The sequence below is a fragment of the Euwallacea fornicatus genome, chromosome 24 (genome assembly GCF_040115645.1).
Source record: "Euwallacea fornicatus isolate EFF26 chromosome 24, ASM4011564v1, whole genome shotgun sequence".
NCBI classification, from domain to species: Eukaryota; Metazoa; Arthropoda; class Insecta; order Coleoptera; family Curculionidae; genus Euwallacea; species Euwallacea fornicatus.
In genome coordinates, this window is record NC_089564.1 from 3,392,695 (window position 1) to 3,416,609 (window position 23,915).

Consider the following 23,915-nt stretch of genomic DNA (forward strand, 5'->3'; position numbering starts at 1 on the left):
TAAATTTATTTGGCTTTAAACCATGCCAATATCCAAATCAGTTACAGACACAGTAATCGAGATATAAGTCGAGGATTTATGGCACGAGTTTAAGGTTTAATAACACTTTTTTTAAAAATTCGATATAAACAATGTTCACTTCTTCAATGGAGTTACGTACCTTGATTTTGCTACGTTCTGCATCTTTTCCATTATCCACAAGGAACTACTCCGTAATTCGTTATTGCCATAATCGAGGTGCATCAGCCCTCCTGGACTAAAAAAAGACAGTTTAAGGCCGGTCGGCCGAGTAAATTGTAAAGATAGATGATTCCGGCGGACAGATTAGTTAACCAGGGTTATTAATGACCGTGTTTAACCTCCGCAACCCCACCTCCCTACAATGGTTGGTGTTTTAACACCACATTACAAGCGATTACCAGAGGCTGACGTGCAACTTATATACCAGACCCGATACACATTATATCTTACGTTTGATTATTATTTTCTAATTACAGCTGGTGCTGAAAACGGCTTCTATAACAAATTATTTGACATATCAGTAATGGTTTAATTCTTCTTTTGCAGCTGTATGAGCTCAGCGACGATCCCAAGAGGAAAGAATTTCTGGACGAACTTTTTTTGTTTAAGCAAAAGAGAGGTAAGTACAATATTTTTATGGTTTATACGGTTATTACGTTTTACTGTAGCATATTTACTGTTAAGGGGGTTAACCTTCTGGATTAAAAGTTCATCGTAATGAACATAACTACTCGAAAAGATCGGTGTTTTGTAGTTACTTGGAACAATGATCTGTTCGCCTCTTCGTCCTTCTACATTTTCACTTTGGGTGCGTCCAGACTTTTCCACCAAAGGCTTCGGTAAAGGGCAAAATCGAAGATCGAGTAATACTTGTCACATTCAAGTGTGTCGAAAATATATAATTCATTTTTGACTTTTATCGACCTTTTCGACTATTTCTACACCTACAATACGTGATATAATTTTAGCAACTGCCATTAGGGACACCCTGTACACCTATATGAATATGTAGGTCTCAAAATCAGTAAAAGTATCATCATTGCTACCAGCGACTCGAATAATTTGTAAAAAGTGTGATTTTGATTTACAATTTTTAGTTTTTGAAAGTCCCCGAATCTTACACTCACTCAGGGATAGAATGGTGACGAATTAATCCTTCTATATGTAGGTCCATCTTCACGTCTTAGAGGCGTGTCAACATCAGTGTCGTATCATTGTTTGCTGCAACTGAAAAAATCCTGGAAATTATGAAAATTTTTAACATTTTCAGTTCTTTTAACAAATAACAGTCCACAGTTGTTTCTCGATCCTCTTGATCTTGAAGATTGCCAAAATTAAGAGAATGTTTAACATTCGTCATCCTTTTAATAAATATTACATATGTGGTAGCTTAATTCGGGCAGAAGAGGGTTATAAATTAGCGGTGTAAAGGAACATTCGTTTGTTAACATATACAGGGTGTTTCATAACTATGTGTAAAAAATTTAAAGGCCTAATCCTCGACTGATTTTGAGTCAAAAATGTCTAATAAACATATGTCCGCAAATGCCTTGTTTCCAAGATACAGGGTGTTGAAATGTCACAAGAAAAAGATATTTTATTTCCAAAATGACTCAATTTGGGTATTTGAATTTTAGAAAAGACAATTCCGGGGGTTCCGAGGTTTTCTTCAATACGTCTTAAGCTTTCTTCCTCCACTTCTGGTGTTCGACGTGTTATTGGCTTTCCTCCTCCTGGAGTTTTCATAAGAGATCCTGTATCACAAAGACGTTGAAAGAGGTTTTAAAAGGTTTGGTGGTTGGGAGCTTGGTGGTTTGGAAACCTTTCCATGTAAATGCGCCTCGCTGCCAAACACTTACCATCAGCAAGGCCGTAAACAAAAACCATATTGGCCATTTATTGATTAGTGTAATTAGGCATTTGAAAAATTTTCAAAACTGAGGTATAATCTGATTTTTGGGACAGAACTAAATTCTTTCACTTTAGAAAGTAAAACACCAAAATAACACTGACTATCTTGTTTATAGTAGTGGAAGTAGCAAAAAAACAAACAATAAACAAGTTAGTAAATACCACCAAACCTTTAGAAACCTTTAAAACCTTTTTCAACGTCTTTCAGTCAACACCCTGTATCTTAGAAACAAGGCATTTGCGGACATATGTTTATTAGACATTTTTGACTCAAAATCAGTCGAGGATTACGCCTTTCAATTTTTTACAGTAGTTAGGAAACACCCTGTATATATATAGTATGACAACCTATATAATAAAATATATATAATAATATAATATAATAAAAATAAAAAGGTTTTGTAGGGTTTTTACCTTTTTCAAAATTTCTTTATTATGGTTGTCAACCAAAATGTCTAGAAGAGAAACTTCAAGTTTTACACCTTGATCAGCATTAATTTTTTGCAAGCAGCAAATTAATGCTTGAAATTTCGACTTTCATCCCGGATGTTAATTCTTGTTTGATTAATTTGACTATTTGAGTGTTCTGTCGCTAATCAAATTTAAACTGTATGTATGCCCGGTTGAAGCGTTGTTGTGGAAGAGAAACGTCGTTTTAAGGACTGAACTATCTTCTACAAAAAGAAAATGTATAGAAGATTCATTAGAAATGAGAATTTCTACAGTTTCATTGTGCGCACTTGATGGTCACTTCCGAAAGAAAATAGTTTTCGTTGTAACTGAACGCATTCTTCATTTCGTTGGTATCTGCTATGGAGGTTGTTTTAATTTAGTTCCTGTTAATAATATCTTATCTGTAACTAGATTCTTGTAACCATATTCAACCAGAAAGGAGCAGAAAATTAGATCCACTTTAGGTCTCGAAGAAGTAAAAATCTTTCAAACGTTTCTGGAAATTGGCAAATATCTCTTAGAAGCACCAAACAATAACCTCTCTAAAACCTATAGAAAGCTCAGAAAATTTCAAAAAAATCAATTCTCAGAAAATAAGGAGAAATTCCCAAGCTCGTAGAACATCAAATGAAGTCTTTGAAATGCTTTGTTCTGAATCCAAACAGACCAACTGGAAAAAAGTTTTTCACCATATTTTTAGCAGTAAATGCAGGCTTACTACATTTACAATAGCTATCCTGAGAACTTAATTTATCGTAAAATTAAGTATTTTCTTACTAGTTCTTTATTAATACTTCACAATATTAATAATAATTTTGTTTTTTCTTCGATTTTCTTTCCTCGTATATCTTTCATTACAACTAAAATAAGAGTGAACAACAGCGACCAACGCCGACCACAGATTGATATATAAGATGTCCTAGGAATACGGTCCTTTATTCTTACTTCGGACACTATGATTAGGAAAAAGTTGAAATTTATACTTAAGTGGAGATACTATTGATTAAAAATATTTTCATGAAAATACCACTTCCGGTTGTCCCCGCAATTAATAACAACTCGCCAATTTTAAATTTAACACCCTGTATATAATCAAATTTCGATTTTGCGGAACATTGCACGAACATTTTTCATGTAAAATGTTCTACGGACGTTTCGAATTTTTCTACGATAGATACGGGCAGAGGCCAATATTGTTGCGACACCTTGTACATAATTTCGATAGGCACTTATAGTTTCCAAATTGACATGTCTTATGATAACAATGGTTGCCATAAATGTCGCCGATTTGATAATTATTTGAGAGTCTTAGTATTTGGTGATGTTGGTAGAATGGCTGACATCATATCTTTAACATCTTGTACCCCGAGAATTATTACTAGTATCTCCACATGCATTCAACTTTTAGTGATGTATTTATTTTCAAAGCAAAGTTTATTTCATCGCTTTCTTCATAGAAGAAAATAGACTTCCTTATGGGATATCCTTATGGGGTTTATGGCTTTTATATTTCTATTAGTTCTATTTTGATTAATTGCGGAACTCGGTACTTACTATTTAGTTCGACGAAGTCGTTTTAATAGAACTTTCACAATGAGTCAATATATTTTATGTCAATTTGATAAATGGGTCGTAAACCCGAAAAACGGCAATTTGCGACCCCCTACCATGTTAGCAAACTAAGGGGAATTTCTATTTTAAATATAAATCTAAACACAATGTTCTTTAGTCGGATTTGCAAATCCTCCCCTAATGACAATGGTACCGTTACTTATTGTTTGAATTTCGAAGAAGATGCCACCCCTACAGCTGGATCTTAAGGAGTTATTGCATTCACTTTAATACGGAAATTTCCTCGAGTACCTGCTTATGTTTTCAAGAACTTACACCTTACACACTACTAATTAAGAATAACAAGTTTATTGCTACCTAAGAATAGAACATAAATTAGCATTTCCTGTCAGGTCGCATCTTGACAAATCTAAATGAGATGCAAATTGCTTAGCTAGCTTAGCGTGCTAAATTTACGCTCACTATAATGCATTATTGGATTAAAACCATTCCAAAAACTCCCCTTCATACTGTGTGACCTAAAAATGTGTTTACAAGATGTTTTTTCAAGTACCTGCTCCATACAAGTTGATTTCGGGACAATGAACATAGATCCATTGTTGGTATATAGCTTGACCGTGTCCGGCGGCTTGATAAATGATTTTATTGCCTTCTTCCGAAAATGTGGCCTTTTGAACAAAAAAAACATTTGGATTCCAGATTGAGCCGATTTATTGTCCCTTGTGCAGTGTGTTCGAAAGAGAAAGTAGTTAAGACTGAGTGTTCATTTTCTCCCCAATTTAAGCCGTGTTTATTTTGCCTGGACGAATGTCAGCGCTTGTTTCTTTTGATGGCGGTGTTATTGTATCTCTCCTCCGACAAACGGAATCCAAAATACGCACAAAATTGTTTACCAGAAAAACCTAAGAGTCATTCTACACGACGTGTTTTAAATTTAAACGCCCCATATCCAACTCGATGTCAGAATGTCTGATGTCAGGTAAAGAGCCACGCCACTGAGTGGCAGATTTAAATAAAAAACAGAACTTCCAAGTTCCACGAAACAATTGTCCATGTGTGTATTTTAATAAATTTAATAACTGCACGATTCCCCTAAGTCACGATATAATTAGGACAATTTTGCGCATTTCAATGCGAAAGTAATTGTTGCGTTTCGAAGTTAAAATGGTAATAACTTCGCATTAGGGTTCGCGAAAGGGATATCAATGGTGCCTTTGTGTGTGTACCTTAATACCTAAGGAGTGATATTAAATTGGTGGGAATGAAAAGTTCGAACAGGTCGCGTGTATGCCTGATGGAACAAAAAAGCGTCATTAAGTGCTTAAAGTATAAATTAATGAATATGCAAGGAACCCATGCGAGTAAACTACCGTGGGCCTGCATAGGGCATATCGGAAGTGGAACCAAAAAGTTACATTAAAAAAAAAAAAATGATGGTGAGCACTGTTCAAGTGAACGTTTGGGGCACTTGAGCGCTCAATGAACGGCAATTTAAATTGAAGCATTGGACCTCCGTTAGTTTGAGTAAGATATTCTTAATGACGTCATCGTCGTCATCGCCTTTGATTGGACGTTGTTCGCCAATCAGCGTACCTTAGAATTCGATAACGTTGCGAATAATGCCTTATTTTTCTAAAATTTTCATTTGCACTGGAACACCAATTTGGCCGTTTTTCATTGTTCAACGTATAGAAAATGATAGAGCATGATACGGCCTCTTTGTGACGGTAGCGAGGACCAGCAGAGCGCGATTGGCAACTTTCATGCTCAGTTTTGTATCTTCACCGGTTCATATGGTTGCAAAAACTACTCGGGAATAGGAACGATTTTGACAGAGGATACTGTAGGTTGGCCTATTTCGGGTAATCGATAGTTCTTTAACTAAAATTCGCCATCTATTCCTTTGACAAGAGGTTTCGAACCTTCATTCTTTCAAATTTACATTTGATTTGAGTGATTTGATAATTTGACATGCACGTGTTATTTTCTTAACGTTTCCATTGCCCAACACAACATTTTACAATCGAAAAACATTGATTTTTTTGTTATCTCAAATCAGACTTTTGTCTTTCTAAAAGCAAGTAAGTAATAACATGTGTTCCCGGCGTCTATAATCAGGGACCCGTTTTTTCTCAGCTACTCTCTATTGTTAACTTTCGCAAACATCAATTTTAAAAAAATATCAGATAATTCATGAAATCACGCAAAGTTGGCAAGACATTTCGGAAAAACACTGGAAACATGGGGATATGCGTGAAAGCAACTAATATTGCTTAGTTCTTTCCATAGTTAACTAAAAGTTCTATTTATGGGTGCGGTGGTAGTCAAATTTTCCACGGTGCTGCTTAAAAGTTAAGGGAAGAGTAAACTACTCTATCCTAATAGTATTTGCTGTGGAAACAGGAACAGACGTAGTAAAAGTAAAAGGGGGCCACCCACTCTTATCACCTCAATTTTTTTTGGACAAATAACTTAAAATTAGTTGTCCTCAATTAAAAATTTATATTGCCAAATTCAGCAACTTGCCACATGTATTATTTCAATCGCCATTTTCCAGTTGCGTCTTACCAGGTCTGTAAATATGAAACCGGAATCTCTTAATAAAAAGTATAACTTAGCTGCTCAATAATTATAAAAAATATTTTATTCGAAATATTTCCCATCGTTACGTATACATTTTTCCCACTGCTCTGGCAATTTGTGGATGCCACGCCAGAAGAACTGTTCTTTTGAGGCAAACCATTCATCGAGTCATTTTTGAACTGTTTCGTAAGAGGTGAAGTGCTGATCTGCAAGAGCGTGTCCCATCGATGCAAATAAGTGATAATCGGATGGTGCCAAGTCGGGTGAATAAGCCGCATGCGATAGTACTTCCCAATGAAACGTCCCAATCGTTTCCTTCACCAGTTTTGCAGTGTGCGATGGTGCATTATCATGAAGCAATATCACCTTGTGTTGCCGTTCTTGATATTCTGGTCGTCTTTCACGCAAAGCTCGATGCAAGTCCATCACATGTTGTCGGTAACGTTCAGTATTAACTGTTTCTCCAGGTTTTAGCAGCTCATAGTAAATTACGCCTTTTTGATCCCACCAAACACAGAGCATTGTTTTCTGTCCATATCGATTTGGTCTTGCTGACGATGCTGATGGTTCGCCTGGAGTTACCCATGATTTTTTACGTTTGGGATTCTCGAAATAGATCCATTTTTCGTCACCAGTCACAATTCGATGAAGAAATGACTTTCTGTTATACCTGGTAAGCAACAATTGGCAAGTGGTTTTTCGATTTTCCTGCTGTCTTTCATTGAGTTCGTGTGGAACCCATTTTCCAATCTTCTGAATTTTTCCTGTAGCTTTCAAACGAATGGAAATGGCTTCTCGTGTCACATTTAATTGGTTCGCTAATTGTTGTTGCGTTTGACTATCGTCCTCATCTAACAAAGCTCGCAACTCGCCGTCTTCCAACTTTTTCGGTGGTTTTCCACGCTCTTCGTTATCGACGTCAAAATTGCCACTTTTGAATTTTTTAAATCACTCATAGCACTGTGATTTTCCAAATGCTTGTTCACCGTAAGCTTCAACAAGCATGCGATGTGAATCTGCAGCCGTTTTTTTCAATTGGTAACAGAAAATCAATGCTGTCGGCAAATCGTAATTTGTAGGCACAAAATTCGACATACTCAGAGCTATTGCAAACTGTACTGCAGTATTGAACCTGTATTGTTATGATTTGAAAATCATTCTCAGATGTAAATAAGAGATATAGTACCCTAACAACATGATAAGGTAGTACCTATATTGACCACTAGGGATATTTGGAGGCAAATTCCGGTTTCATATTTACAGACCTGGTACCATAAATTGGCTTACCTGAGAGAAGCTTCTCTGGTTCGTTTAAATGCCGTACTGCTGTAGGTGAGCATTGTTATTATGGATTCAAAGATTTTAGTTGATTTAAGTTTAAAAACAATAAAAATATCAAATTTGGTTTATTCCCCTTTTGCTTACGAAGCCAAAATGATACATTATAAAAGCGTTTGTCCGAAACATTCTTAAAGTCCTTCTATTCACCATCGCTAATCTCAAAGTTAAAGTTCCAGCAAAATATACCGGGTTTGGAATATTGTCATAAAATAGAATCAACAGAAAAAAAACTCAATGTATTAACAGAAACGATGGTTTGTTTTCTTGTACAACTCAACTCCCATCTAGATCCATGAATCAGATTACTTCCAACGTGCAACATGGGGCTTTGAATTTTCTACCGGCATTTTCTGGTTACTCACCAACAAGCTGCAATACATTGTCAGCCTGTTTACCAATTCATGTAATATCAATAATGTTGGTTCTTTTCATCATCCGGATTTTTAACCTTCATTATCGGAAATTATTACATCCGAGAGAAGAGTGAATGGAGACGAACATAAAACGATAATATATCTAGAAGAAGTAAGCGAGCATGTGCACGTACGGTGTGTTCCAGAATTCACTTCTAAATCTCGAAAACCAGAAGAGAACCGTAACTGAGCACTTTTGTGTCTCTGCTATATCTTCTACTCAATCTAGTTGATGACAGCTAACATGTTGACGATCGTATATTTCAATTTATCCCTAAACTGAGCGATCAACGAGCAACGAGGACATTTTAAGTTTTAGGATCGAAATAGGGCTCGAAGTGTATCTGAAACATCTTATGGCCTTCATGAATGACTTATAACGAGAATGTACACTTAAATGTTAGGAACATCCACGGACTTACCCTATTCCCAAGACCTTTCAGAAAACGTATATTAAAATACGAGTAATATTTTACTCCCCGAGTGCACGTAATCCAATATTCAAGTTCTCCTTTCACCTGATATATTTCAGATTAACAAGACACCGAGCGAGCACATCTGCCAAAACAAATCCACCAGGGGTTCGCGCTTCTCTGGCCGATACAAGTCGTAAAATTGGTCGTCGTTGAGAGCGGTTTCAGCCGGGGCACATTCGAACATTATTCCAAATGCAATTATGAAAATGTGACTTAATGTTCCCCAGATTTATGTCCTAACTTAAATATATTAATTTACGATCTTATCCTTGCTTGAGGCACCAAAATCGAATTCAGGTTCTGGAGGTTTCGCCCAGTACCACATGGCGCAAGGTACTCTACTTATTTGTAGCAGAAAACAATGAACGGTTTAAAATAAAATAAATAAGATTTAAAATTTCAAATAATTTACCGGGAATTCGTTCTAATTCGGATCATTATAGTGCTGTAACGTATCATTTAAATTATACGGTGCAATTTCAAAAATTACCACGTAATAAACCGTTTAAATTCAAATAAATCATTCCTGGCGTGGAGCGATTTCAGATAAACACGAGTTGCGGTAGCAGAAACAGGTACCTTGCCACAAAATTACACCATCATCATCGGACCCTGTATCAAAATTTGTATACCAACGGGTCTTTCATTAAGTCGTTATTGAATTTGGTATAATCGGTCTTGGGCTACTGTTTCAAGAAACCGAATGAGGTGACTCGGCTATAGCAACTATGTGACTCAGCATATAATATCATAAGAAATCGTTAATTTGGCAGTTATTTGATCTAATTTGACGGGCGCCAGCTAATTTGGGTGACATATCATCATGTATTTTGCATAATCATCTTGGGATTGTGAAGAATCCGCAGACAAAGAACTGAAGCGCACAAGACAAGCGGGGTGAATCCCGGCAGCATATGTGGAGCTGGCAATAAGACGTTATACAGAGTGTCGGTGAGTGACGAGCACGTTTATCAAGGGGCTGCCAACACAAACAAACCGGAAGTGTCCGCTAATTATAAATGCAGTTGTCATCAATCATTGGCTCATTTGACATTTCGAGATTCTAATATCGAAAGAGCTGTCTGGGAGGTAAACTTAATTATTCTAGAATTAGGTACTTCAGCTTTTTCTCTATGTTTTTCTCTTTACAAAGTCGTTCAGATGTGACCTTATTTTAGGAGAATCTCCAGAGCGAGATGTGCGTTAACTGCATACGGGGTGTTACACGCCTATACGTATATTGCGAGCTTTACGGAGGTTGCAGTTCAGGTTGGTTATGTTAATTATGCCTCGACGGTTCTGAAATTTTACGTTTGAAAGTTCGATATGACACATTAAGGCTTGCAGGTCTCAGGTAATATTAACTTTGATTTTCCCAACTTTTTTCTCAAGAAATTGTATCTCAAAGAGACTGCGGTAAGCTGGAAAGGTGTCACTTGGTTTATCGTCCTTGTTTGACAGTATCTTGAAGATGTAAGGACTCATCCAGTATTCGATTTTCAAGCCACGCGAGTTGTGCTGAGAGTGTGACCAAGGCAAGTTTCACGTATGGAACATTAAAATATCGGTACAAGCGAGAAGTTTCATGGTCAAATACTTGGACAATCAAGTAGTACCGATAAAATGCGTGCGCACGCGAGTGAAAAAATTACCCAAATCGGCTGAATTATTTAGCTAAATTTTGGAAAGAATTCAAGAACGAGGTCTTTAAAGACGACTAAGCGGGAGTTTTTATAAGTTGAGGTACTCTAGGTTTCAAATATGGCCGGTTAAACTTGAATTAACTCGAAATTTTCCAACAAAAACTGTCCACGAGAAATACTTAAGGTCAGTATGGTCAATATACGGGATTTCCGGAAAGGTCACTTCATAGATTCTAGGAGTTCTAGAGAAGGCTGAAATAATGACAGTACTTTGTATAAAAAAAATTCTTGGCGGCCTTCGTTACCAAGTTAATCGCTCTCGAAGTAAGAAGTTAAAAAAGTATATTTACTGTAACTTTTAAAAAATTATCATGGTGACAATGAAAGTTGCACGGTTAAATAACTCATAGTCGTGCCTGTCTTTATATGCAAACAGGGGTTTCAAATATGTTCCTTATACAAGGGAAGTCGAAATTTCTCGTTTAGATCCATTAATTTTTTTAGTGAACTGACGAAATAAGTTTTTTTTTCATAATTTGACTTTTTCGTAATTTTGCGACATAAAATAAATCGTTTTTTTAACTGATATTTGGCACCGTTTTTGAGAATATCACATTTTATTATCAAGAAGCACGAAACATGCCAAAAATTTGAAATCAAATAAGGTAGCGGTTTATTATAAAAAAAAGGGATATATTACACCTAAAATCGTCAAAAATTTCCATGTTAACCTTCAATGTCCCCAACATGAGCTATTTTAATAACATTTTGGAGTTTAGCAACGAGGTGTATACAGATGTACGCATTTAATGTTCAGACTTTCAGAAGGTAATGCTGTGGAAGCTGTTGTGTTGGTGCTCATATTAAAGATTCTTGATAATTTTATCTATAATACATACCATTTTTTTTTATATAATAAACTGCTGTTTTACTTGATTTTAAATCAAATCTTTCCGAGTCCGAATTAATCGGAAATTATCGAATACAATAATAATCAAGGAACGGGAAACATCACGGGTCAGTTAGGAAAGAGGAACAATCTCAACAGTGAAATCTGAAAGTGTGAACTTTTTAGGAAGAAAACGTAAACCATAGAAGCCATAGACTAAAGGAATTATATTTCTAACAAAATAATTGATCTTTTGTGAAAAAGTAGAAAATTGTGATATAAGCTTCATAATAAATTGAAACTAATCTACTGTTCCTAAGGCTCTGATAACCAGAGAATCTTTGAACAGAGAAAACTAGCATGTTTTGCCAGGCAATCGAACTAACCTCAAATCTTGGACTCTCACATAGTGTCGGGTTGGCATCCACTCAAACCAACGGTCTTTACTCCATCTTTCTCTCTCAGAGACCATTTTACAGCACTAGTTCAGGTGGTTTAGCGACCTCCGTGTATGGTATTTGTCTTGTTAGTTGTTACAGCTTTCTTACCGTTCTCTAATGGTAGACGTTGTAAGTTCTTATTTGTTATTTGTAATATATGTTTTCAATTGCGAAGTCTATTCTGTAGAGCTCCGTCCATTCTGTATGGTAGCAATGCCGTTATTTTAGTTGTTTCTAATACTTCAGTATCACCTACGAAGGTTATTACCACTACCGTCCCTTCTGGATATCCCGTCTTCTAGATTAAGTCGAATTCTAATGTAATTTTGATTTTTTTCATTTGCAGTGATTTCGGTGCGTTTCATCTTTCATGAATCGAGAAAGCTCTCATGTTACTTAACACGGTAGTTAATCTCGGTAGCTCAATGTTTTAACATAGAAGATGGCAAAAAATTATCTTTGGCAAAGCTGCCTGTGTGTAGCCTATCCAAGGTGTATCACGCAAAATCAACCATGATCAACTGAAAGTGTGCCTTCAGTTTATCAACTATAATAATGGTCCAGTAAAAGCATTAGATGTTAAAGATAACTGGACTTGAAAAAGGAATTAATTGAAATTGAAATAATGCTTGACTTAATATTGAAACAGCATCAAACCGTTTAACGAGGAACGACGTCAATATGGCCCATTAAAACATTTCTAGCTAATATAATTAATTTACAATATTAATGCACAATATTTTCACATTATCCCTTGGAAAATGTTTTACTCCCTTCATTATAGAATCAGGCTCCAAGTATTTTTAAACATCTTCAAATTCACATTTTGAAAAAGGATTCCATTACTAAATTTAGGGCCTCAGGTTTATTTACGCCATTATTTCTGAGTTTATTTGTGAAGTTTCCATGACGTTTTAACGTTTTACCATAGTCGACGTACAATGTGCAATTTTTACTCGAATTTAATTTGCTTTTTACTGGTAGAACACGTCAAGAAAGTCCTTCGTGTTAGTTTCCAGTGTGTGCAGTACTTTCCCTTCTAAGTTTTGAGATCCTTAACAATTTCGCTGTAGGAAATCAACTTATACTCGGTTTTCTCAGGTTTTTTTTAAATAAAAAATCACGAGGAATCGCTAGCGTTACCTGGGAAGTAATCCACGACGTGTTTTTTACCTAATTTTACTGGACGATAAAGACATCAGAGGGAAATGGGACGTAGTCAAGTATATTCGAGTTGCGTCCTATACAGGGTTATTCAGATTCGATGCTCATCATTGAGATCTCAGTAACCATAAGAGATACGAGGTGGGTTAAATTGGGGCGAAGTTGTACAATTTGGAGCTCAATAAAATGCCCTTTCAAAATTTGGAAAATTCAGATTACTTCCGGAGATATCTGTAAAAAACCGAAATTTTGAAAGGGCATTTTATTGAGCTCCAAATTGTACAACTTCGCCCCAATTTAACCCACCTCGTATCTCTTATGGTTACTGAGATCTCAATTATGAGCGTCGAATCTGAATAACCCTGTATTTGTACCTCTACCACACCATTTCTCAACTGAGTTACGAAAAGGACTTTCATTAACTATTTGCGAAATGCGACCCGTTTAGTCATCGGTTTTGATCATCAAATGTCACCATTTGCGCAACTTAGACAAAATACGTTTCCAAATTTTTACCACTTACGCTGCCCATAGTGAAATAAGGAGATGAAGCTGGAACTCTGTTCAAAGTAAGCCAACAGCTGTATTCTTTCACAACTCACAAAATTTTAATAGACATCTTAAAACTATTTTATAACTAATAATAAAGTTCCGAAATAGCTCGAACCCTGTAGCTGACATTTGCTCTTTTGATTCAAAATTATTTTTGGACGTTTCTCCAACGCAATAAAACAAACCTCTTCGTAAGCATTAGCCATTAACCGTAATCTCAATCTGCGAACATCTACAGAAGCATTAATTTGAGACCTTATAGACGCTGTTAGCGCAGATACGAAACACCTTTGCTGATTAACATGGCAGCCCATAAAGTTGTAACTCCTCCTTTTAATTGGTCTTTCCGCACTTGCTTTTATAAGACATGCTTATCGTCCAATCAATGAACGGTGTTCATAACAAGCCGAAGGAGAAACATGTTTTATATCAAAGATGAAGACTCTAATTTCTTCCATTCGCGTGTCAGTAAAGAGACAATGAGCCTCTATATAAAATAATAATGATGACAATTATCCTAATACGTGTCATTTGGGAGTTGTGCAGTTGCGTTTCCTAAGTCAGTGTGTAATAATGTAATGAAATTTTTCCATTGATTTAGCGTTGTAATGGATGGCGTAAGCATATGCTTTCAGAATAATAGTCAATAATACGGTATTTATGTACATCATTAAAAATATTGTACATAGAGGAGCAGAAGTCTCGCATAAATTTGTTAAAAAATGGAGGAAATGTTTTTGACGGAAATACTGGTACACGTTAAGTATTGCTTTTAGTTCCGCATTTTTCCACGTGAGGGCCGAAAGTCGCATATAACGTCGTTAACAATTCAGAGAAATTATTTTCATGAAAATGCTAGAAGTCAAATATTGTTTTTAGTCGTGCACCTTTCGATGGAACAGAAATTTACAGGGTGAGTCTTAAGTAATGGGACACAGAGCAACAATGGATTTTTTTAGTTTTTTTTAGTTAAAAAAGTTATACCTTATTGGTGTCGTTAGGAGCAACGGTTTTCGAGGAATTCAATTAAATAACTTAAATTCCCATTTTTTTCTACTTGTTGACATGTAACAACATAATTTTTTTGTATTGTTAAAAAAGCACAAAGATTATATGAAAACAATTTAATATCGTAGTTGGTCTTCTATTGACATATTTATTTAAACTCCAAACGAATATTTTAACAATAACAAAAAAAAAGGCAGGGGAACAAATTTTATGAGGACAAAATGACATACGCCGTGGCACAAAAAAGTTTAAATGGCTTAAATGACTCCTAATTGTCGATTGTGGCACCCTCTAGAAGATACACCGAAATCGTCGATAAATTTGAATTGATCATCTCCAAAAACCCCTATATAAGAAATTTCGTGAAATTCGCCCGAACTGTTCCAGAGATATTAAAGAAAATTTTATTTAATTTTTCAACTTTGGCACCCTGTGTCTCAGTTATTTTCAACTTTTGGTATAACATAAATTTAGCTATATTGCATTATTTTTATGCCATAAATCCATCGTTGCTCTGTGCCCCATTACTTAAGACTCACCCTGTATATAGGATTACCTGCGTCGTGGAAAAATGTAATTTTTAACTTTTTTCATACGGAACCCCATGTATATTACGACTTTTTCGACCCCTATGAAAAATCCTAAACCTATTTCGTTTAACACACCCATGACTAAAGCCGCCAATGTTTCGAAAAAATCACAGAAAATGGAAAAGTTCGAACTACGCCTTGGTCACTTCCCGACAGCGGGCAAGCCGCAATTCACACACCTCAACAACGAACTTTTTTTATCATTTGAGGAGGTATTTCTTGAGCTTCTTGAGTAATTTTATTTTTTAATGCATCTATGTTGTTGGGTTCATTCAAATACGCGCTACGTTTGAAATAATCCCATAAAAACGTCCATAGGGGTGAGATCTGGCGATCTAGCAGGCCACTCTAATTGTCATATTGCGCAAGTATTTCAACAACTGTTGAATTTAGACATGAGAATCTTACATGAAGTATGTTCAGGACTTTTCAAAGAACTCAAAAACGTTTTAATATACATGGAGTGCCATAAGAAAATTTTTTTAAAGTATATTCTTCTAGTACATGGGCAACCCTATATACGTGTCCGTTACGTAAAAAATACGTAACAAAAGCGATATTTGACATGTTCCTACATTTTTTATGAAAATATTTCCTTGAATTTTTGTCGAATTCATGCAGAACTTTTGGATCTCTCTTCTTTTTCTCTGGAAATAATGTAATAAACATTGTTTCCAGAAAAACCAGTTGGTCTTTGCGATGAATGTCGTTCCATTTTGTGTGAATTTGTTGTATTTTTTTGTTATTTTTATTATGTATGACAGTTGGATGAATCTTTGTAATCATCTTTAGCGTAATCTGTTCCCGTATTTGCCTGTATGGTTTAGTGTTTTCCATGGCATTAGCCTAATAATGATCTACAGATGGATTTATACATCTTCGATGGAATTTTTGTTCTCAGAACAATCCTTTTATCTATGTACGTCAGCGATTGAGAATATTCTGTCCGTTTTTAGTATTTTACGTTTGGTTCAATTGTGTGATTGTCTAGGGTTGTTGCTGTCGATTCTACTTTAACGCGATAATTTGGGGTAGAAGTTGCTTGTTAGTAACATCTGGTAACAGCATCCATTTATGGAACTATACTGTTGCGTTGTCCATTAGTGTTTGAGGTCTTCCTATCATTTTCTTAGTTGTTTCGTTGGGTACAATAAGCATCGCACCGTCAACGTATTGCAATAGGCATGCAATTTTGGCTATTTTTAGTTTATTTTTTGTGCTTTAAGTTACGGTTACACCTATTATAGCAGTTAACGTTATACAGGAATGATAAAAATGGCGATTCCTGAAGGGGTCTTTGTTCAGGAGCAAAAAAGGGAAGAACGAGTGTTTTCACTTAGTACTTCAAGTTGTCTGTTTTCTAACAGGCTTTTGATAACATAAAGTAGGTATTTTGGTGTTCCAAGTTGGTATAATTTATCAAGCAGACCACTGTGTCAGACGTTGTCATATGCCCTATTAATGCTCATAAATAGACTTGCTGATTGTCTACCGTTGAAATATGTTGTTTGTATGTTGTTCGTCAAAACTAAGAGTGAGTGAATAGTATAGTACTTCGGTTTAAAGCCAAATTGATATATTATTGTATATTTTTGGATCCGTTCCTGAAATTTCTTTTTTGTTAAGCATTTAATTTTACTTTGCACCCGCAATGCAGTAAGAGGTCTGGAATTTTAGGTTTGTGCATTGTTCAGTCTATTTTTTGAAAGAGGTGCTTTTTTCCATATCATTCAAATTGTATTGTTAACGATGCATTTGTCTTTTTATTGTGTCGTATTTTCGATGTGAACTAACACTTTGTCGTATTCTGTGTGGGTAATTAGTTTGTACGTGTGGTCTAGTGAGTTGTTAAAATAGTTGTCGTACAATTCATTCAACAAATCCTAATTATGTTTATGAAATTTAGGGTTTTCCGAGGAGCTTAAAGCGTTCGGCACACAAGAGGGATTTATTTTTGTCTGTGGAACTTCGGTTTCACCTTCGTTGATTTTATCAACAGTATTTTTTATTTTGTAGCGTGATGGTTGCAATTTATGAGCAAATTAATTTTTCTGTTGAGACTTTCAAGTGTTCTTTTTAATTCATTAATTTTTGCGTTTTCAAAAATTAGTATTAAGTCAACGACTGTTTCGATATAAACCACCGTTGGGTAGTCTCCATGTCGGGCAGAAACCAACTATGGACACAATAAAGAGAGCCCCTGACCTGTCTTCGGTTAGCATAATTAAACCGGCCATACAAAGTACGAAACGTCACAATTTCCCACACTTCGAGCCGGGTACTCAAGGCTCACAACAATAAACCTATAATCGTAACAAAACATAATAAAGACGAATAAAAAAAGGAATATTTACTGGAAGAACGTGCTCGAAGCGTAGGTGCCCACTTATGTACGTCCACCAACAATTACATCTCTGTATTACATTGTTGTGCATTATGTGTGATTTAAGCCTCGGTTATAGTGCTGTTGAGTTGATGGAAGTCGTTTGGGTCGTTTTTCTATTGGCCGAGCAATTTGCATTGCTTTTCCAATTGTAAATCTCCGTGGGGAGCGACGGTTTATAAGCCAATCTTCGGCTATTGGGCTTGGAAATGGTAAATGTTCTAATAAACAGTCGATGAACTTTGTGTGTTGGATTGAAAGAGGTCGAGTCGAAGTTGGTTTGGGGAAAATTAACGATTTTGATGCATTTGGTATCGGCTATTACGCATGAGTGAAACAGCTCCTTGTTGCTCTATAGAGATATCACGCAATTCCTTTGGGTTTCAGTGGTAGAACACATTCTCACTGAACCCTTACGCCTGCGGAAGGTCACATCGCAATATGAATGTAGTGTAAATTCTAGACTAGAAGAAATGATTAATTTCAAGTCGTTCCACTAGTGCATTGACATATTCACTCTCTGTTTAAAATCAAATTTTTAACATATATTTTATCATATTTGGAGTAATTTCCTGACATACTTCCGAAATGATCCTCTCCAAATGATTAACATCTTGAAACGGCCTATGCTGGTAGATTTTCGGTTTTAAGAAGCAATATGAGAAATAATTCACATGGACTAAGTCTGGAAATCTAGCGGGGCAAATAATATTTGGATGTCGATTAGGTACTTTTCCATTGCAAATATTTTGAAGATATTCTCTAGTAGCAAACGCACTGTGACACGAGGTACCGTTTTGTTAGAACCATATTTCTTGTAAAATAAATATAATACATCAAACTTCACTGTCCGAAAACGATTAAAAGCTTTAAAAGAGAGGGTTGCCATGTACAGGCATTAGTGAAATGAAAAACTAAACTACTCCTTCATAATTATGAGAATTATTAACTTTTTGTATCTTCCTATTAGCAAAGTAAATTGTTATACATTAATTACGCATTTAAATTGCGCCATTGTCATGAAAACATATTAAGAGAAAAAATTATTATGTTTTTCGTAAACAAGAGATAAGTGTGCCTCATTGAAACTAACAATAGTGAAGTTTTCGTGAACAAAGCCCATGTTTTTGAGAAAACTGGTATACGACTCCTAATAATTTGATGTCCGATTATTTAGTTTTAGGTTTACAACCATGCAGAACTTGTGAAAAATACATTTTTTTCTCGTAAAATTAATAGTACAAAAGTTTTTAACAGGATTTAAACTCGAATACACACTATATTTTTTAGTAAAAACTGACGTGTATCCAATCTAAACTGATGAGTTGTATGTCAGAGTAATATGATGCAAAGTCCGGTTGAAAAGATCTTTCAAATCATGTATCACTTGAACCCCTTTTCCATTTAAACTTTTAACGTTACCTATCACCCTAGCTGAGGGGTTAACATTTATTATGTCAAAACACTACCAAAAAGTGTATCGAGTAAAATAAACATTTACGTATTTAAACAATTTTAGCAAAAAACAAACGTCAAGTAGATTCCAAATTTATTCTGGCTAAAAATACTACACTGTATGTTGTGATAATACTTCAGGCAAAAATGGTGGATTTGCTAAGGTTTGCTCTTGATTTGAGAAAATGAACAGTCGGTTGTTAGGTTTCTAGGCTGATAAACCGTGCGATTCTACCCCCCTTTACCCTTCCCTTTTTCCCTTCACTTTTTACCACATTATTTTTTTCTAATTCAAAAGCAGCATTAAATACACAAAATATGACAAAAAATACTATCTTATGTTGCTTACGTCAGCGGTAGCGCAAAATGGCGGATTTAAAAAAACGAAATATGAGTCAAGTGACACCTAAAATTAAAAGTCTTTCGAAAGTACATCGAATGATGTACTGTGATTGGCAATCTATCGTTCAGTTTTTGACTAAAACAGTTATAAATTTGATAAAAAAATGCAATACAAACTCAATTAAATGGTACGTAAAAAATGGAAAAAAACTTGTTTGTTAATAGGAAATAGGTTTGTTTTAGATTTTTTGCTCACAAACAGTCTTTGATTAGCTAAAACTATAATAAGATAAATGAAAATAGCCAAAAACTGTATGTGGGCACAAATCGAAACACCGCCATTTCCTATCGACAAAGTTTTTTCGCTTACCGAGTTTGTATCGCAATTTTTAGCAAGTTTATACTAATTTTTCTCAAAAACCCATCGTTAGACTTTGAATCGCAATGCACTGTTGAACATGTAGCTTTGAGAGAGCTTCAGTTTGAGGTGTCACTCGACTAATATTTAAATTTAAAAAAATCGTCAATTTTGTGCCACCGGCGACATAAGCGTCATTTAAAAAAATAAACAAACGTCAAAATATAGTATTTTTTTGTCGTGTTTAGTGCCGCTTTTGAATCGTAAAAAAGTAATAATTTGCTAAAAAGTGAGCATGGGGGAGGGGGTAAATCCACCACGTAAACATGCCGATACCACAGGTAGCTGCTCCTGCGTTCTGCGCGACTAACGTCGACAATCAGACGGTTTTGTCTACCGCCACATAACATCCCGAAACCTTTTCCAAACTTTTCCATTACTCGATTCTCCGAAAGATCATTTTCATTTATATTCAAAAACGATTAATTACGATTTTATATTTCCTGAAAACGTGCCTTATTCCCATTTGGTCCATTCGTTCCGATCAGCTCGACCGACGAGCACACTGTCAACAACGTTTCTTATTGTTTTGATCGATTGTTTTTAGTTACCAACTTAGCTGGTCTCGCAGGTGGTTGATGCAGGCGACGAAACATGAATATTTATAGAGCAGAATGGTATCGAAATTATTAAATACGGTGGGAACTGGGAACACGTGTTTGTCTCGCTCTTAACGACTCCGTATCAAGACTTTCAGCATCTGGAACGACACTCGATAAAGACGTACGTGCCACTTAGCGTAAATATTTACGTTTCAATCTCGATTAAATGAGGAAAATTAATTAAATCTTAATTGAGCCATAAAACAAGAAGTGTTTTCTTGAAATTGACGAGCTCTAACAACGAAGTTCGAAGTCGTCTAAGCAAGTGCATTTAAATGAGTCATCTAATAGCATCGCGGAACATGTTAACCGATGGCAATGGCAAATGCGATGAGCAAATAAAAAAGGAAACAATAATTGGCTACAGCTTAAAATGGACACTATAAAAATGTATTAAGTTCTTCTAATTGTGCACAGGTGCACAGACTTTACCTTGGTCATAAGGCAGCAAGCCATGGAGAAGTGTTGACTTAGCTATTATTTACAGTCTGTCACACATTTAGACGACGACCACTCGGATCGTCGACATTGTGACCAGAGTACGTACCAACTTTGTCGTAAAAGCTCACGGTGGATCAGGATTTAAATTAGTACTTATTTTTATACTTCTTTTATGGTATACGCAGACGGGAATTTATTTCCAGTTCCTGGGACGTTTGTTTCACTTATAGCTGTTGCATGGGTGCGAAACCAAGAATGTTCCGCATTAGTGCTAGTCGTGGTACTAAAATTTCAATTTAATTTAATTTTTTTTCCTTCGGAACCCCGAATTTCGGACACTCCCGGGAAAGGAAGAAAATCGACTATCGGCAACCTGCGAGCAACACATCTGAATGATGACGGATCGTTAGGTAGTTTATGAAAATCGATAAGGATTTTCACAGCGGTACGTTTTACAAATTAGACAAACTTCATATATGAACACGTGTTGGAACCAAACATCGAAATCCTGTCCAAAATCTCTTGCTCCTTCTCTGACCCTCTCGTCCTCCTCTGTTTCTTTCTCACTGGCACTCTCCGCCTCTCGCTCTTCACGCCCTTTTATACTGCTTCTACACTTTTCTTCTCTTCTGCGCGATTTTTATTAATAATTTTTGTGTCCTATTCAAGTCCGAATGTTTCTGGGTTTCTTCCGTTTTCCTCATTCCTCGTCAACAAGTTTAAAGAAGCACTTTTTTAAACTAAATTGTGAAACGGGATCTGCTTTGGGACGTCATTTAAATTATACTTTTCCTTCATATGCAATATCTTCAGTTTTTTATGTTTTTTTTTTAACACCAAAAACATGCGTCGATGTTGTCCGAGGAGGAATACAAATGTGTTGTTTTCATGCTCGGTTCCAGTTGGATCAGAGGCTTCTTCAGTTTCTTTCTCTTTGTCTCTCTCTCTCTCTCGCTCGCAGCGTAATGTTCGATCGTCAACGGGAACTACAAACTGTAAGAACATTTTTAAGCTCTCGTAAGGCCGTTACCACCAGAGAACGCAAAACTATACAAGAGCTCCTTGGAAAATGATCCTACCCTCTTCCTCAATAATCAATTTTCCTGTAATTTCTTGCGAAAGCTCCTTCAAAGAATCCATTCAGAAGTGGGCTTTATCCCCACTCACGTTTTTCATTTGACCCGTGAATTACATTCGCGCATTATCTATTTGCGCTCCTATTTGCTTAATTTTTTGAAAACTTCTCATCTGGTGTGCTTGAGTACCATCATAATTCAAAGTTCTAACACTTCTAAAGACATGAGCAAGCAACATCGTTTTAATTATCCTGAACGCAACATAAATCAAAATCAGCAACAATTTATGCTGCCTTTTGTTAATGTTCCTCGCTCGAATCGTAATTTTATTCAGCGATTATTAATCGACTAATTTGTAACGAAAACAAAACAAATGTTTTAATCAAAACGGGTCGGATTTTTAATTCCGCTCTTTAAATGCGTATCGACGTTTTAATGACCGGCCCTCGAGCCAAATCAAAGAAAACCACATTTATTCCGCCTAATTATTTTTATGATAAATGATCTTTAATGTTGACTGACCATATCAATCAAAGACTCGATGTGTATAAGCTATTAAAACTATGTACCTTATTATAAAACGCTCATTATTAGTCCATGTTTTTGTACGTCAGATTGAAGTGTAGGAAAATCAGGGGTAACTGTAAATAGGCGCTAACGATATGTCTTGTGGCTGTATTGTTAATGTTATTAAAGCTAATTATTGCCGAATGTAATAGGTGTACAAAAAGAAACTGAGCAATGAAGTTATATGCAATAAAAAAACATACTTAGACACGTTCAATTCGCCTGCAATTGTAAGCAGGTGTTGTTTATTTATGACTTTTCATATGATAAAAGTTTGAGTTGCTTAGGGGCTGTAGTTCAGCGCACAAAACGTGAATAGAGACATGGACATTTCCAAGCAATATTTGAGAATATCAATGTTGTTCTGTTTTAAACTGAAAAAAAATGCTGCTCAAACAACAGAAATGGTTAATTCGGCTTGGGGAGGTTGGAAAATCCATGCCAAACTGAAAAACAGCTTGCAGAGCAGTTAAGAGTAACTCAACAAGCAGTTTCAGTTCGATTGCATGGAATGGGAAAAATTCAAAAAGCAGGAGAATGGGTTCCTCATGAGCTAACCGAAGACAATAAAATTCGAAGAGTTGACATCTGCACGAACTTGCTTTCTCGGTATAAAAGAAAGAATATTCTGCACAATATTATTAGGGGAGATGAAAAGTGGATTTTGTATGACAATCCTAAGCGCAGAAAAACGTGGGTTGACCCAGGCCAGCCATCCACATCAGTTGCAAAACCAAACACTCATGCCAAGAAAATCTTACTGTGTGTCTGGTGGGATTGTAAAGGAGTCATTTACTATGAGCTTCTGGAACCCGGTCAAACTGTTACAGCTGACCGTTATCAGGCCCAAATGATCAAGTTAAGCGATGCTCTGGAGGAAAAAAGACTATTTACGGGCTAAGGAAGTCGAAAAGTGATAATGCTCGTCCGCATACAGCTAAACCGACCCAGGAACTCGTCTTCTCGTTAGGCTGGGAAATACTCCAGCATGCGGCGTATTCTCCAGACTTGGTTCCTTCCGACTTCCACTTGTTCAGATCCGTGCAGTCTCATTTAGCTGACCAACGATTCTTTAACGTAGAAAATATTCGAAAATGGCTCGATAACTATTTTTCGTCGAAACCACTAAGCTTTTATCACGAGGGCATCCATCATCTACCCAGTAAATGGCAAAAGACCATAGACAGTTATGGAAATTATTTTGATTACTAATATTTTCAATAACTATGTTTTTAATGAAGCTTAACTTCACCAAAAAATGCTCAGTTTCGTTTTGTACACCTATTAATTAAGGTTTTGCGTAAAATCTGTAATAAAAAATCAAGGTATGAACCTGCTTCAAATGGTTCCAGTTGGACAATGTTGGAAAATGTATAGTCGATTGCCGGTTAAAGCATAGTGATAAGCTTCTCCAACGTGGAAAAATCAATTTTTTATATAAATAAAACGGTCACGTTTTCAAGACTTGTAGTAAATAGTGCTTCAACTAGGAACAAGTGTATTGGAATTCTTCGTCAACAAATAGCCCCAATAACCACAACTATTCCTGACTTAACAACAGCCTCCGTTAACCAT

At 35.9% G+C, this 23,915-nt stretch overlaps 1 protein-coding gene across 9 annotated transcripts in view; it reads left to right on the top strand.

Moving 5' to 3' along the window:
• Positions 1-23,915, top strand: part of retn (retained) — a 169,359-nt gene that overhangs the window by 106,627 nt on the left and 38,817 nt on the right. For all 9 annotated transcript variants that reach the window (XM_066296161.1, XM_066296164.1, XM_066296163.1 and 6 more), the window contains one exon: positions 568-640. In XM_066296161.1, coding sequence (XP_066152258.1) covers positions 568-640 — 73 coding nt within the window. The remainder of the gene's footprint in view (positions 1-567; positions 641-23,915) is intronic.